Source organism: Geotrypetes seraphini, chromosome 1, assembly GCF_902459505.1.
Source record: "Geotrypetes seraphini chromosome 1, aGeoSer1.1, whole genome shotgun sequence".
Classification (NCBI taxonomy): Eukaryota; Metazoa; Chordata; class Amphibia; order Gymnophiona; family Dermophiidae; genus Geotrypetes; species Geotrypetes seraphini.
The window spans coordinates 160,086,522-160,102,770 of record NC_047084.1 but is presented as its reverse complement, the minus strand read 5'-3'; the positions used below and the strand labels follow the sequence as shown (position 1 = coordinate 160,102,770).

The 16,249-nt window shown below is 41.2% G+C and overlaps 1 protein-coding gene across 2 annotated transcripts in view; it reads right to left on the bottom strand.

Moving 5' to 3' along the window:
• FAM160A1 (family with sequence similarity 160 member A1) overlaps positions 1 to 16,249 on the bottom strand; it is a 241,839-nt gene that overhangs the window by 63,677 nt on the left and 161,913 nt on the right. For both annotated transcript variants that reach the window (XM_033940663.1, XM_033940672.1), the window contains exons 4-5: positions 11,305 to 11,463; positions 747 to 833 (exon numbers count right to left, since the gene is read on the bottom strand). In XM_033940663.1, coding sequence (XP_033796554.1) covers positions 747 to 833; positions 11,305 to 11,463 — 246 coding nt within the window. The remainder of the gene's footprint in view (positions 1 to 746; positions 834 to 11,304; positions 11,464 to 16,249) is intronic.

Below are 16,249 nucleotides of genomic sequence, written 5' to 3'. Positions count from 1 at the left end.
GATAGGTTAAGTTTTTTTTTAATACATGATGGTAGATAAAAGGCCAAATGGCCCATCCAGTTTGCCCATCTGCAGCATCCATTATCTCCTCCTCTCTCTAAGAGATCCCATGTACCTGTCCCAAATTTTCTTGAATTCAGACGCAATCTTTCTCTCCACCATCTCTACCAGGAGACTATTCCATGTATCTACCACCCTTTCGGTAAAAAAGTATTTCCTTAGATTACTCCTGAGCCTATCACCTCTTAACTTCTTCCTATGTCCTTTCATTCCGGAGCTTCCTTTCAAATGAAACTCAACTCATGCGCATTTACGCCACGTAGGTATTTAAACGTCTCTAACATATCTCCCCTCTCCCGCCTTTCCTCCAAAGTATACAAACTGAGATCTTTTAGTCTGTCCCTGTTCGCCTTATAATGTAAACCACTGACCATTTTAGTAGCCTTCCTCTGGACCTGCTCCATCCTGTTTATATCTTTTTGAAGGTGCGGTCTGCAGAATTGTACGCAATATTCTAAATGAGGTCTCACCAGAGTCTTATACAGGGGCATCAATACCTCCTTTTTCCTACTGGCCATTACACATCCTTCTAACTTTCACCATCACCTTTTCAACCTGTTTTGGCCACCTTAAAATCATCTTCTCAAAGGCTCTCTCCCAACATAAGGAGACAATTAGAATATCTTCCTCTGATGAATAAATAGTATGCACGGTTAACATCAGGATTCCCACAGTAAACCACTGACCTTATGGAGTGCAGGAGCCATGACTGGAACCAGGAACCCATTGTAAATGTAATTGACAAGCTGGTTACGGATCAGAGGATGCGCTACCTAAAATGTAAGGATCCAGTTAATATACAGGTCAAGTTACATACAGAGTTCAAGCAAAGTACAAGCCACAGTAGGCCCAGATTTAAATGCCTCACAAGGCTGTGCATGGAACTTTAGGGAGCAGAAAATCCTGACTCCCAACAACTAAGGGCTTCTTTTACTAAGATGTGCTAGCATTTTTAGTGCTACGCTGCTCCCCGTGCTACATGTAAAAACTAATGCCAGCTCAATGGTGGTGTTAGCATCTAGCGCGTGCTAAAACCGCTAGCGCAGCTTAGTAAAAGCAGCCCTAAAATCTTCGACTCAGGCTCTTTCATAAAGATGCTCTCACTTTTTAGTTTGGACTTGGCCCAAAATAAACAGTGTAAGAACGCAATAATAAACCAAACTTATCACTATTATGAGGTATTACTGGACAACAGTCATTGCTTACATCAGTCTAGATTAAGTATAATGGATTTGCCGTCGCACTTGCAGAGTTTCACAGATCAAAACTGCTTTAGAGCCAGGTCTTGCAGTGACCTAGCTAAGCCAATATAGCCCCCACCAGGAGTCAATGACATAGGCAGATAGCCAATTTTGGATGGGCCTGAGCTCAAAGTGGGTGGGCACACAATTCTTCCTGTACCCCAACTTGCAATCTATCATCTTTTCCTTCTATTCCCTAGTGGTGATCTGACATCTTTCCCAGAATCTCAACCCCTCCTTCACTTTTGAGAGGTTGCCTGCAATGAGAAGCAACTCACTGTTTCTGCTGATTCCAGGGCCTTCCCTCTGATGCGGGCCTGCCTACACAGAAAAGGGAAGGCTCTGGAACCAGCATGAAAAACATGTACGAGGCTACGAGTCACTGCTCACTACTGGAGACTTCTGAAAATTAAGAGAAGTTTAAAGATTCACTGAGAGGAGGATGGGTTGAAAGATCAGGAGAGATGCCAGATTACCAGCAGAGGAAGAAAGAGAGCGATGCCAGGAGTCTTCATCTGGCAGGGTTTGGGGACTCCTATGAGCCACAGAAAGGATGCGCTGCAGTTGGATAGGCTTGAGCCAAAGTGGATCGGCCTGTGCCCACCATGGCTATGCTACTGCCAGAAGTATTTTGAAAAAAAAAAAGTCATAGAATTTAGATTAAATGCGCACAAATTGTAAGAGACTGAAAGAAGCTATGAATTGCTATGTGGAGAATGATGAGGATAAAGCAAATGTGCTACACCAGGAGTAGGCAATTCAGGTCCTCGAGAGCCAGAGCCAGGTCAGGTTTTCAAGATCTCCACCATCAATATGTATGAGATGGATTTGCACGCACTGCCTCCTTGAGATGCAAATCTATCTCATGCATATTTTTTGTGGATATCCTGAAAACCTGACCTGGTTCCAGCTTTCAAGGACTGGAATTGCCTACCCCTGTGCTATACAAATACTTCTGTGTTTAAGGAAGAAAATCCTAGAGAAGAACTGAAATTGGCTGGCAAAGTTATATATGAGAATGGAGTGGATGCCATGCCATGCCATTCATGGAAGAAAGTGTTTATGAACAACTTGAAAAATTGAGAGTGGAGACAAGATGGCGTTTGGAGCAGGACGCTGAGAGGAGCACTTCTCTCTTCTAGGGGAAAATTTTCTTTATTTCATTCTTAAAAACGCTATTTCCATGCCTAAACGAAGAGGAAAAACGAGGGGTATCCCTCTACCTACCTCGGGCTCCTCGACGCCGAGGCAGACTGTAATAACAGCTTTTACAGTCCCTCCTTCCATATCGGGTGTCTCCGTTGCTGGGGAGCGGGAACTCCACAGCTTGGGCAGCGAGATGTCTCTCTCGCTGAGCCCACGAGGACCGCACACCCCTCCCAATCCTGGAGAATCTTCACAGCAGCAGACTTGGCTAGAGGGCTCCCCCGGTGTGTGGGGGGAGGCTTGCTCTCTCTCCGAAGCGAACCCGGAAGTGAAACATACAACAGACACGCTGACCTCGATGTTGGAGAAGCAGCGTTCTGGGGGAGAGGAGCCATCGGTAGACAGCGGTGGGGAGGTTGCAGGAGCCCAGAATTTCATTCCTGGAGCAGGAGCCGTACCAAAGATGGCTGGTATCTCCCTCCTTGGACCGTTGGTGAAACCACAGGCTGTTACCCTGGACTCTATTTGGTCTGCGATTGAGAATCTTCACCTGGTATGTTCTAACTTTGTTACTATAACTCAGAATTCTACTTCCAGGATAAGCTCTTTAGAGTCTATTACCCAGCAACACCAAGTGGACTTAAAAAACTTAGAAAAAGTAACAACAGAGACTAAGAACTTAATTACCAAACAAACAACAGATAAAATGATGATTTTGAGAAAGATTGAAAACTTGGAAAACCAGCAGAAGAATTTGAACTTGAGGATTCTTAATTTTCCAGTTGCCAAGTTTATGTCACCTCAAGAACTGTTTAAAAACTTTATGTTGAATGTTCTAAACGTACCAGAAGCAAGCCTTCCCCCGATACAAAGAACTTATTATTTAAAACAAATGCAGAAAGAAAAAGCTTTAGAAGAGGAAAATGCTCAATTAGATATTTCCGCTATACTGCAGTCTTCAGATATTGAAATTTTAGGAAGAGCAACTTTATTTGTCTCGTTGGTATTTCTTCAAGATAAAGAGATGTTGCTGAAATTATATTTCAATTTAAAGCAGATTACCTATTTGGGGGAAAGGGTAAGCATATTTCCTGATGTTTCAAGGTGGACGCAATCTAGGAGGAAATAATTTTTGTTATATAGATCAAAGGTGATTGCTTTGGGGGCAAGTTTTCAGTTGCGATTTCCTTGTAAGTGTTTTGTCTCCTATCAGGGGAGTAAATATATTTTCTTTGAACCTGCCCAATTAGGTTTTTTCCTTGAAGGTAAAGGAATCTCTACACAGCCCGAATGATACAGGTTAATTATGCGGTATTACTATTTTGGATAGGATAAGAACTAGCTGCTCTATTTCTTAATATCTTTATTTCGTTGTATATTTCCCCTTTCCCGAGGGGTTTTTATTTTCATCTTGTCTCCTTCTCTCAGGTTGTGGACTGTATTAGTTGATTTATTATGGATGTTTAAATTTCAGTTCTTGGTTTGTATTATGACTAAGAGAGTATTATATTTTCTGTATTTCCTTTAAACATCTTGTATTTTAGGATGTATTAAAATGATAAATAAATAATTAAAAGAAAAATTGAGAGTGGACAAAACCATAGGACCAGACGAGATCCATCCCAGGATACTGAGGGAGCGCCGAGAGGTTCTGGTGGGTCCACTTAAAGATTTGTTCAATAAATCCCTGGAGACAGGAGAGGTTCTATGGGATTGGAGAAAAATGGATGTGGACCTTCTTCACAAAAGTGGTCACAGAGATGAAGCAGGAAATTATAGGCCAGTAAGCCTCACTTTGGTTATAAGAAAAATAATGGAAGCATAGCAGAAGGAAACGATGGTGAATTTCCTAGAATCTAATAGATTACAAGACCCAAGACAACATGATTTTACTAAAGGTAAATCGTGCCAAAGAAATCCGATTGAATTCTTTGACTAGGTGACCAGAGAATTGGATTGAAGAGATACACTAGATGTAATTTACTTAAATTTAAGCAAAGTCTTTGACACAATTCCTCATAGGAGGCTCTTGAATACATTTGAGTGGCTGAATTTATGACCCTAAATGGTGAACTGGATTAGAAACTGGTTGACGGACAGACAACAGAGGGTGATGGTTAATAGAATTCGTTCGGGGAAAGGTAAGTAGTGGAACCCCTCAGAGATCAGTATTGGGACCAATTCTGTTCAACATGTTTGTGAGCGACATTGCCTTTTTTTGCGGATGATACCAAGATTTATAACAGAGTGGACACCATGGAGGGCGTGGAAAACATGAAAAAGGAACTGTAAAAGTGGGAAATATGGTCTAATGTCTGGCAACTAAAATTCAGTGCAAAGAAGGACAGAATGATGCATTTGTGGAGGAGAAATCTGAAGGAGATGTATATGCTGGGAGGCGAGAGGCTGATATGCATTGACGGAAAGAGGGACCTTGGAATGATAGTGTCTGAGGATTTGAAGGTGACGAAACAGTTTGAAAAGACAGTGGTTGTAGCCAGAAGGATGCTAGGCTGTATAGAGAGAGAGGCATAACCAGTAGAAGAAAGGAGCCAATGATGAAACATGGACCATGCTGGCAGCGGGTCCCTTCTACTATTCTAAGCTAAGTAAAAATATTCTTTTGAAAAATTAAACACAAATTAGTAAATGTATGTATGCAGACATTTGAAAGTTTAAGTTGCCCCTTGAAGAGACAGGCAAACCGCAGATTGAGTGGTTCATGTGAAAAGAGTGCCACAGAGGTCAATTTCTACATGAGGCTGTTGTATAAGAGGAAGACTAGTGTTGGGTACTTAATTTTTTAATTTATAGTTATAGGGCCACCCACTATTGAAAGTAGTTGGACTCCCAGGATTATAGAATGTTAGTTTATTTTATTATAAAAACTAATGAACAAAGACAGAAAAGTGACCACCACTCAGTTCCAGTAACTTCAAGGCCACTTTTGGCCTATGTTTAAGGGACATCAATGTACTTGAAGCCAAGGGGCACTACTGCATTCCCAGCACCTTTTGCTCTAGCATCTATCATATACTATGGAGTAATTTTATGAAAGTCCTTTTCCATGGGTACCACAAGGTATCTCCTAAGAGTATTCATAGTGACCAAAAAGTACAACCTTTTACCACATGTATGCATGTTTTCTGACGTTATTATGGTTTTTGTTGCTAGGTCTGTGCAGTGTGTTCACACCCTGAAGCAGTCATGAATATGAAACGCTGGCCATCATCGGAGTGAAAGACCTTTTCTTTTTTTCAGTTCCATTTTTTATTTTTATCATATTTTAAATGTTTGACAATAAACAGTATTAACACATAACATTCAGGAAAGTCACATACAAATTAGCATAATTGTCAGGTCAATATAAACAGTTTACATTACAACATGAACTTATTGAAATACCGAAGAATTTTCCAGGTAACTGTCAATGGGTAACCACATACAACTTTTTGAGCGAGATGAAAGAGGGTAAAGTTTTTCCATGGCATGTTGTTCAATTTTCTCATCTAAACAAATAGAATTCCACCAAAAGATATAGTCAAGAAGGGAAGCAGATTTCTAATTTTGTAATGCTTGTTCAATACTAACAGATATTAAAGAGTCAATCAAGACCTTTTCTAATGCAGATAAGCTTTTTATTTGTTAATTTTTGAAATTTAAGTGGATTTACTTGCATTGCAGAGAGCACAGATTTAATTTGTATATGAGGAAGGTTTTTTCAATGCCTATGAAGTTGGGTCGTTTTTTTTTTTACCCTGCTATACCTGTCACCTGACTCTGTTGGATGGAGGTTGGGATATGAGGCTTTTTCCTCATTTTTCCATTTTATTGGTTGCTCTGCTTCTCTGGGCACTTGCTATAGTGGCCCTGAATTAGTGTGTTTAGATGAAATAGAAGTGTTTAGTTGTTACAGTATTTTTCTGCTTTCTTTTGTATTGGTTTCTATTAGAATTTTATGTCAAACCATTGTCTGGATTAGACATTATAACCAGCAGCCATGCAATAATATGTAAATATGCAATAACACAGAAGTGCTGTGGGACATGATTTTATAGTAAGGACCTCTAAAGCAAACTCTAAAGATGGTCTTAAACTTTAGAAATCACATTATGTGAGAGTTAACCTACACTCAGAATTGTGTAATCATGCCAAGGACCCAAGTCCCTATAGTGAGACCCACCATCCAATCATTGTGTATGAAACGCTGTAATTCATACAAATTTAATGAAAAATGTGCAAAAATTAAACTTAGCTCATAGGGCAGACAACCAGGAGCATAAAGCTAAGAAAAGCAGAACATCGCAGGGGAGGAGACATAGGCATCCTGGGACTGTCTGCCAAGTCTCTTCCCTGAAGAAGCCCTTTCTGGAAACGTCAATCGCTCCTCCTAAACTTACTTGCTCCACTTCATCACTGACGCTGAAACCGTGGATTGAAGACAAAGTTTTATTTTATTTTTCTTTCCAGCTTAAGATTTATCTTTAATCTTATCTATTGTTTTGCTTTTTGTCTTTGTTTTGTTCTATTTCTATCATTTAAATTTCTCCAGAATTCTACTGTTCAACGGCTCCCCCTTCTGCTTCTATTCCTTTCTCTCCTCTCTTCTACCTTCCAAAGTATTTAGATCAATGCTGTCTTGTTAAAATGTTTATTTTATTTTTATTTTTCCTCTAACTCTACTTTTCACTTCTCTATTACCCTCCAGGTACTTTAGTTAGATTGTGAGCCTTCGGGACAGTAAGGGAATTTTTCAAGTACCTTTCTTATTTCTAATCTTAATGTATATTTTCTGTAAACCGCTTAGAACCTAACGGATGTAGCGGTATATAAGAAATAAATTACATTACATTACATCTTAGCAAAATACGTACTGTCAAACTGGAAGTTCAGTTAGTCCAGCATTGGACAGATAAAAATCACATTGTGAATGATCTCTGTTTTTCTATACTGGAAACACCCGTCCTGAATAGGGGCGGAGATTTAGCACGTACCCTATGGATTCAAGAGCAAAAACTTATTTTTAAACTCAAAACCCTGCACCCAGTGGACTCAACAGCGAGATCGAGTGGCAGGCTTTTTTGTAGTTTCCCTCTTGTTGTCTAAAGTTTTTGGTTGGCTACAGCTGCTCTTACGTCTCCGTTGTACGTACAGTGGGATGACATCATCACTTGTTCAAAATTAGTGTCGGCAGTTTTTGTCAGTTGAAAAGTTATGGAGAAAGAATAAGCATGCATCGCCTTCATTTTTTCAGACTGCCCATATGACAAGGTACCTTTTACTAGTATACCGGAAATCTTTTAATTCTTTTGTGTTATGAGATATTATAAGTAGTGTATTCATATCTTTTTCACAAATTGTTTTGGCAGATTATAAATTCGGTGGAATTCAGACCTTCATCTCCAATCTAAATGGTTTTCAGAAATATCTCTCTGTGGGTTCCTTGAAAAAGGTTACAAAACGTGGCCCTATGAGCTAAGTTTAACTTTTGCACATTTTTCATTAAATTTATATGAATTACAATTTCTTTAACTTATACATTTTTCATGCACAGTGATTGGATGGTGGGTCTCGCTATAGGGATTTGGGTCCTTAGCGTTATTACACAATTCTGAGTGTAGGTTAACTCTCACATAATGTGATTTCTAAGGTTTAAGACCGTCTTTAGAGTTTGCTTTAGAGATCTTTATTATTTTTGTTTGAAGCACTTTGATCTCTATTTTCATTATATTGCATTTTTGGCAATTTCCCTTACGTTTATTTTGACTTTATAGTAAGGACGTCACAATCAGTAAGATTATGACAAAGCGATGACCTCTTCCATTCTAGATGAAATCATTATTTATTATTTATTCGTGAGCACTCATTTAGGCACCTAAAAATTTGAAGTGTGTGAAAATCACTTCTACGCAGGTATACTTACATGCATCTTTAGGTTCTTATGCACAAATAATATGAATATGTCAAAGAACATGAAAAAATGCCCAAATCTCACAAAAAAAAATTACTTTTAAAAGAGCATGTGCTAAACTTTTTTTGTTTGTTTGTTTGTTGGGGGGGGGTGTTGTCTTTTTGGCTGTGCACACTCCTATTAACAATATGCCTAAAATAATCTCTCTTGGAAGAGTTCCTAGAAAGGGCAACAGGCTGCCAACTTGATCCTACATATAATCTATACAGAGCAGTATTTCTTTTTAAACAAAGATGCAGCAAGGACTGACAAATCGTGCTAGTTAGATAACACACCGTATTCTTTAAGCCCGTTACATTAACGGGTGCTAGAATAGATGTGTCTGTCTGTCTTTCTTTCTATCTCTCTGTCTCCTTAGCTGCTGTCTGTCTTTCTTTGTCGCTCCTTGGCCGCTGGCTGTCTGTCTGTCTGTCTCTCTGGCCCCCTGTCTGTTTGTCATTCTTTCTGTCTGTCTCTCTCCCTAGCCCCCTGCCTATCTCTCTCTGGCCCCCCGAGCAAACCAAGATTGCTGCCTGCCCCCCAGCACACCCCTCCCCCCAAATCAGCCCCTTTTCCCTCTCCCCCTCTACTTCCCTGTGCAGCAGTAGCAGCTGGACACCTTGCAGCACCTTGGACACCCTCCTGCCATAGCTCTCACCGCCGCACGCGCCTCAAGCCGCCGCAAGTGAAACACAGCACGGAAGCACGAATCACGGTGGCAGGGATCACGCCGTTTCAACTGCGCATGCGCGGGTAAGGGTTTTATTATAGAGGATTCCAGGATCTTCAGCCATGCTGTGTCATTGTAAGAGTGTGTCATAAATGAGACCACAGTTTTACCTATGCGATCCCGCAGCTCTGAAACAAGGGTGTGTATTTCAAATCAGCCTACTGTACCAAAAGGAGAAGAAAATAGAAACTCTTACCAAGGCAAAAAATCATTCATTCCCAACTAACAGAATTCTTTGAGAAAACCCATGCTTTACATCCATGCCAAACTGGCTTTCGCTCTTCACATTCTACAGAATTATCACTACTAGGCCTTATCTCAACTATACAATACTACCATGACCACCAAAAATCTGTTATTCTAATTTCTCTCGACCTGTCTGCAGCCTTCGACACTATTGACCACTCTCTTCTTATTACCAGACTAAAAGACTGCGGTATTACAGGTTCTGCTCTTTCTTGGTTTATATCCTACTTTCACGAACATAGCTCTAAAGTCCATGTAAAAAATGAAACTTCTTCAACCATATTACAAACCTTCGGAGTCCCACAAGGTTCAATTCTATCTCCATTACTATTTAATATTTTTCTATCTCCTCTTCTCACACTAGCACAATCTATTGGATTTACAATCTTTGCCTATGCAGACGATATACAACTTCTTCACCCAATCAATACAACAAACATCTCAGACGTAAAAGACATAAACAATAAATTGGACATCATAAATGACTGGCTTTATTCAAACAAACTCTCACTCAATATTGATAAATCCCGTGGGCTCTTACTTCCAATCAAAACATCAGAATCTTTATTGGGAACACTTTCTATTAAATCTATTCCACTACAATTGGAAACTAAAATAAAATTACTAGGTGTCATCTTTGATAGAGATCTTACTTTCCATGACCATATTAGTTCGGTCGTAAAAATCTGCTTCTTTAAACTTCGCATCATTCGATCACTAATTTCTATCCTGGATACCGACTCAATTAATATTTTTATTCATTCCTTAGTTATTTCTCATTTAGATTATTGTAATTCTTTTCTCAACGGTCTCCCCCAAAAAGAATTACGACGTCTACAATTAATACAAAATACTGCAATAAAACTTATTTACAAAATAGGTAAATTCGAGCATGTCACTCCTCTTCTAAAAGAGGCTCACTGGCTCCCTATCACCCACCGCATCACCTATAAAATCATCTTACTCTCCTTTAAAATCAAACTCTCTCACCAACCCTCATTTCTTGATAAACTCCTCATACCACAATGTTCCCCTCGCACGCTAAGATCAACAGACCAAAAACTCCTCTTCATTCCTTCCCTAAAAGACTTCTATTACACCCGGAAAACAAACTTTGCAGTAACTGCCCCTACATTATGGAACTCTCTGCCACAACAACTCCGCGACGAACAACAATTAGTCAAATTCAAGACTAGTCTAAAGACTTTTTTATTTCGGGACGCATTCGACTGTACTTAGATCTCCATTTTTTATTTTTTTTTTTCTCTCTTCTCTCTTTTTTCTTTTATTACTTCCTTTTTTCTTCAAGCAAGTATTTGCTTTAACAAAGCGCCCTTACCCCTTACGTTCTAGCCCCACCCCACTTTCTCCTTCTAATCTAAATTATGTAACTTTTCCCCTTCCTTCCCTTTTACCCTCACCTTCTAGTTTGTCTAGTCTTTGTCATCTATGTTCACTTTATTTATTTTTATATACCTATTATTATTTTTAATCTATCTTTTTAAATTTTATTGTTAACCGGCCAGACATTTGTTTGATGGTCGGTATATTAAAAACTAATAAACTTGGAAACTTGGAACTTGGATGATTTCAGTGTACCTTTGGAACTTTGACACTTTCAAATAAAGTCCATTTAGGAACATCGTCACGCCACAGAGTTTTTTTTTTGTTTTCTCTGGATTTTCTTCTTTGTGGATATTTTGGGGTCAATTCCTTTTGTTTTTTTGGTTTTTGGGGGGTCCCCAGGACAGGGTTGAGAATCACTTAGAGGAATGACAATACAGTGACTCCTTTTTCATACTCAGCTTCATTGTCATCTCGCTTTGCTACTGCCCTGTCTATACAGAAAGAAAGTCTTTGACCTCCAGGCCGTATATTATGGAGAAGTGCCATATCATCCAAAACGAGGGGCAAAGCGAGTCAGCATTTACCTGTATAACTGCATTGCAGAACTCAAGTGAATTCATGAACTGGATGAGTGCTGGGATCTGGAGCCAGTCCTCCTTCAGCAGGCAATGCCACTCTTCTCCCTTATCTTCCAGCTTGGTGGGCAAAGAAGAATACAAACCGCTCAGTCCCGTGGCTAGCACCTACAGTTGGATGCAAGACAGAGAGGCTCATTCAGTTTTTTTCATTCTGCAAAAGAGACTTTGCCATCGCCATGTGCTTTAATGCACATATCAACAAGATGGAGCCCAATATTCGTAAACTTAATAATAATAACTTTATTTTGTATACCGCCATACCCAAGGAGTTCTAGGCGGTTTACATTAGATTAACAAAAAATTACAAGTGGTTTAAAAACAATTGAACAATATTAGAGGCAAGCAATAAATAATACGTGGTTCGAAAACAATTGAACAATATTTGGAGCAAGGAGGTAGAATGAAGTTAGGAGAAGAGAGGGGGGTAGGTTAGGGGGGGAGGGGGTGGGTAGGTTGGGAAAGGAGGTGGAAGGGGGGAGGAGGAGATTGTTGTTCATTGGAGAGGGGTGTTAGGTGTCTTGTCCATGGAATAGGTGAATGGTGAATGGTGCTCAGTTTTGTGCCTCCCCCCCCAAAAAAAAATCACTGCTTAATGGTATTCTAAAGAGGGTGCCCTTTATACAAAGGGGTATATTTAATTCATTTTCTATCCCGTTCTCCCCAACGAGCTCAGAACGGGTTACAGGTTAACATACATCAGTGGTTCCCAAACCTGTCCTGGGGGACCCCCAGCCAGTCAGGTTTCCAAGATATCCCTAATGAATATGCACGAGAGAGATTTGCATATAATGGAAGTGACAGGTATGCAAATCTCTCTCATGCATATTCATTAGGGATATCTTGAAAACTTGGCTGGCTGGGGGGTCCCCCAGGACAGGTTTGGGAACCACTGACATACATAATATACAATCACAACGGATTACAATTTGTCGTTCTTACATTGCAATATGTTCATCCCTTCCCTAAAAGAATCTTTTTATACAAGGAAAACCAATTTCGCTATAACAGCTCCTACTTTATGGAACTCTCTCCCTCAATCTCTTCGGGATGAAACTCATTTACTTAAATTCAAAACTAATCTAAAAACTTTCCTATTCAAGGATGCTTTTAACAATCCCTAATCGCTTATATCCACTTACTTACTCATCATTGTCCCAAAAGCTCTTCTTTATTTCTGCGCATATCTTTTATACCATGCACCCTTGTCCCTCATGTTTTATCCCTTCCTTCTATCTCATTTCCTCCAATATTACGTAACTTTTCCCTTCCTTCCCATCTCTCCTCACTATCATGTTTGTCAGTACATGTCTAATATGTTTTCGCAAATTTCTCAAACACACCATTAACCAGTTCTTCTCTCCTATCTTAAATTTTTTTTATATTGTTAACCGGTCAGATATTTGTTTTATGATCGGGATATCAAAAATCAATAAACTTGAAACTTAATTTGACCTATACTGAGGATTTAGTTCAATATACATTTAGTATACTTTATTTTTTCCCATACGGTATCAGGTAAGGGGATTAGGTGAAGAGGTAGGTTTTTATTGCTTTCCTAAAGTTTAGGAGCCCGTCAAGGGACCTGATCTGTGGGAGTAATTGATTCCAGCAGCTTGATATGAAATGGGAATAGGCTCGTTGCCTGGCGTTCTATAGTTGAAGGGCATGACCAGAGGGTATTGAGAGAACCTAAGAATTGCTACTCCTGAGTCAGACCAGTGGTCCATTGTGCCCAGCAGTCAGCTCACGCGGCAGCCCTCTGGTCTAAGACCAGCACCCTGAGACTAGCCCTATCAGCGTACGTCCTTGTTCAGCAGAAACTTGTTTAACTTTGTCTTGAATCCCTGGAGGGTGTTTTCCCCTATAACAGCCTCTGGAAGAGCGTTCCAGCTTTCTACCACTCTCTGGGTGAAGAAGAACTTCCTTCCGTTTGTACGGAATCTATCCCCTTTCCTCCCAATTAGTGGTGTTGGTGGCTTAGTATATTGGCCAACAGTGGGGGAAGGCTTTAATAATACATTGGACCCCAAAACTGACTGTCAATCGGCAAAATCATCCTATTAGAATATGACGAGATGGAGCAGATTTTTGGATCAAACAATTAGGTCTAATAGGCGCATGGCACACTTTGCCTCCCACGGAATCAGACGTCACATATTTTTTAAAATGTCCAGGGGTATATTTGTTTCTTTGTTTATTCATTTATATCCCGCCCTTACCCAAGGCGGGTTGCAAGCTTACATACAGAACAATAACATTACATCAAAAACTCGTACATACATCACCAACAGTACATACTCACACAATACCAAACAAGTAATGCAAACCATAAGAAATAGGTGACCAGAACCTTCTCATCATCTTCTCCTTTTCATTAATACCATAATCTCAAACCCTATATTTTGCCTGGCATAAAAAGGTGCCGCTTCAGCAGATTTTTTACATTCTGTATATTCTGCTGCCGTTGAATATGCTCTGGAAGATTATTCCATCCCCTAGGCCCTATACAATGGAATATACGGTCTCTAGACACTGTCAGTTTCAACTGCTTCACAGATGGGGTTTATAGCTCCAATTGTTCTGCAGATCAAAGTGGACGTGCCCTCAACGAGATGTTTAGGAGCCAGATTGTGCAAACACATATAGACATTTAGCATGAGCTTAAAACGAATACTATCCATCAGCCTCAACCAATACAAGCACACATAGCATTCCGACACATGCTCACGTCTCCCTAACCTAAACATTTTGGATTACCTGGACACTTAGGCCTGGATTCTGTATAGGATGCCTGGGAGGGGGGCGTCCTATAAAGAATCGGGCCTACGCCCGCCTAAAATAAACCCAATTCTGTAACCGACGTCCATATTACAGATGCCGGTTATAGAACCGGGTTAGTGTAGATGCGGCCGCTACACTTATCGCGGCAAGGGATCTCCCTGCCGCAATAGGTATAGCAGCCGCAGCTGCCTGGCTTGACCCCCCCAACGATCGCCGGCAGGAGGGTGCCCAACCCCTCCTGCCGGAAGAAGACCCCCTCCCCCCACTAACCTTTCAACATTGGCCGGCCGGATGGATCTTCCTAGTGGCCGGCCGCCAAGCCCGCCTTGGCGAAATAAGGCGGGCCTTCCCCTTTCCGGCCCATTCCCGATAAGCCTATGGCCTGATTGGCTCGGGTTCTAGGAGCCTGGGCCAATCAGGCCTTAGGCTTATTGTTCCGGCCCATCCCCGATAAGACTAAGGCCCGATTGGCCCGTGCTCTAGGAGCCTGGGCCAATCAGGCCTTGGGCTTATTGGGGATGGGCTGGAAAGGGGCGGGCCCAGTTCATTTCGCAGAGGCAGGCCTGCTGGATGGACGGTAGGAAGACCCGGCCGGCCAACGTTGAAAGGTTAGTGGGGGGGTTGATAGATTAGTGGGGAGGGTCCGGAGGGGCATCCTACGGCAGGAGGGGTTGGGCACTCTCCTGCCGGCGATCGTGTGGGGTGGGGGTCTTCTTCCGGCAGAAGGGGTTAGGCACCCTCCTGCCACCAGTGATCGGGGGGGTGGGCAGCCTTCCAGCAGGAGGGGTTGGACACCCTCCTGCCGGCGATCATCGAGGATGGGGGACAGGCAGCCACAGCAGCTATACCTATCACAGTAGGGAGATCCCTTGCCATGATAAGTATAGCGGTTGATTCTACTTACATTGTAAGTGTCTCCCGCTCTACTAGGGAGACACGTAGGGCCGCCTAGGTTTGCCTAAGGCTACCGCCTAGCCTTAGGTGAGCTTAGGCGGTCTTGCAGGCCTCAATAGGCTCCCGGAAGCGCCTACAATATTGTAGGCCTACCTGGGGAGCATTTTTCTTTAAAACATGCATCCCAATTGGCTGATTAGACAGCTGTAGGACGCCCACAGCTGCCTACAATCAGCACATACTTTGCAGAATCCGGGCCTTAGATCGCATTCTGATTTCTACTGTGCTATTTACTGTTTTGAAGAGGTTGAGCATAAAGCAACAGACTGTCTCTGACCACTTGCTGGTGGAGGTAATTGTGCAGACAGCAAATATCAAAAAGATTTTGCATGGAAACAGAACCCCTTCCTACTACTGTTTGCGGAAAGCTTGGCAAGATTTTGTGTACTATAAAAGCCAAGAGCTAGCAAGTGTTATAACGTTATGAGAAACAACTAAAATAGCCTTGAGGATCAACATTATTTTCAACATAAAAGTCGAGAGCACAAAGAAAAACAAAGAACTCTTATGACTTATAAACAAGCTTGTGGTGTTCCATAAGTAACAAACATGGCAGAGGAGAAAAAAAAAAAGGAAGCTGATAGGATTAGAGATCAAATGGATGACCTGCTTCCACAGGGAACCAAAGTAAATATTCTGCTTATCCCATGGATTTTTTTCATTTTCTCTGTTGTTTTTCACCTACTGCATATTTGTTTCTGGAAGGGCTTTTTTGTGTGTGCGTGTGTGAGAGTAACTATTTTATGATGTTACTCCTGGGTCTATCCTCATGTTCCAGAACCTCCTTTTCACAGTTTAGCGTTTTATATGCTATGGGGCTCATTTGCAAAAAAGATAGGCTTCCAAAAGATGGCACTTGAATGTTTTATTAGTCAAGACATCCAAGCAGGCATTTTCGAAACCGACGGCAGCGAAATGGGCAAACAGAATGCTAGGAATGATTAAGAAGGGGATCACGAACAGATCGGAGAAGGTTATCATGCCTCTGTAATGGGCCATGGTATGTCCTCACCTGGAATACTGCGTCCAGCACTGGTTGCCGTACATGAAGAACGACACAGTACTACTCGAAAGGATTCAGAGAAGAGCAACTAAAATGGTTAAGGGGCTGGAGAAGTTGCCGTACAGCGAGAGATTAGAGAAACTGGGCCTCTTC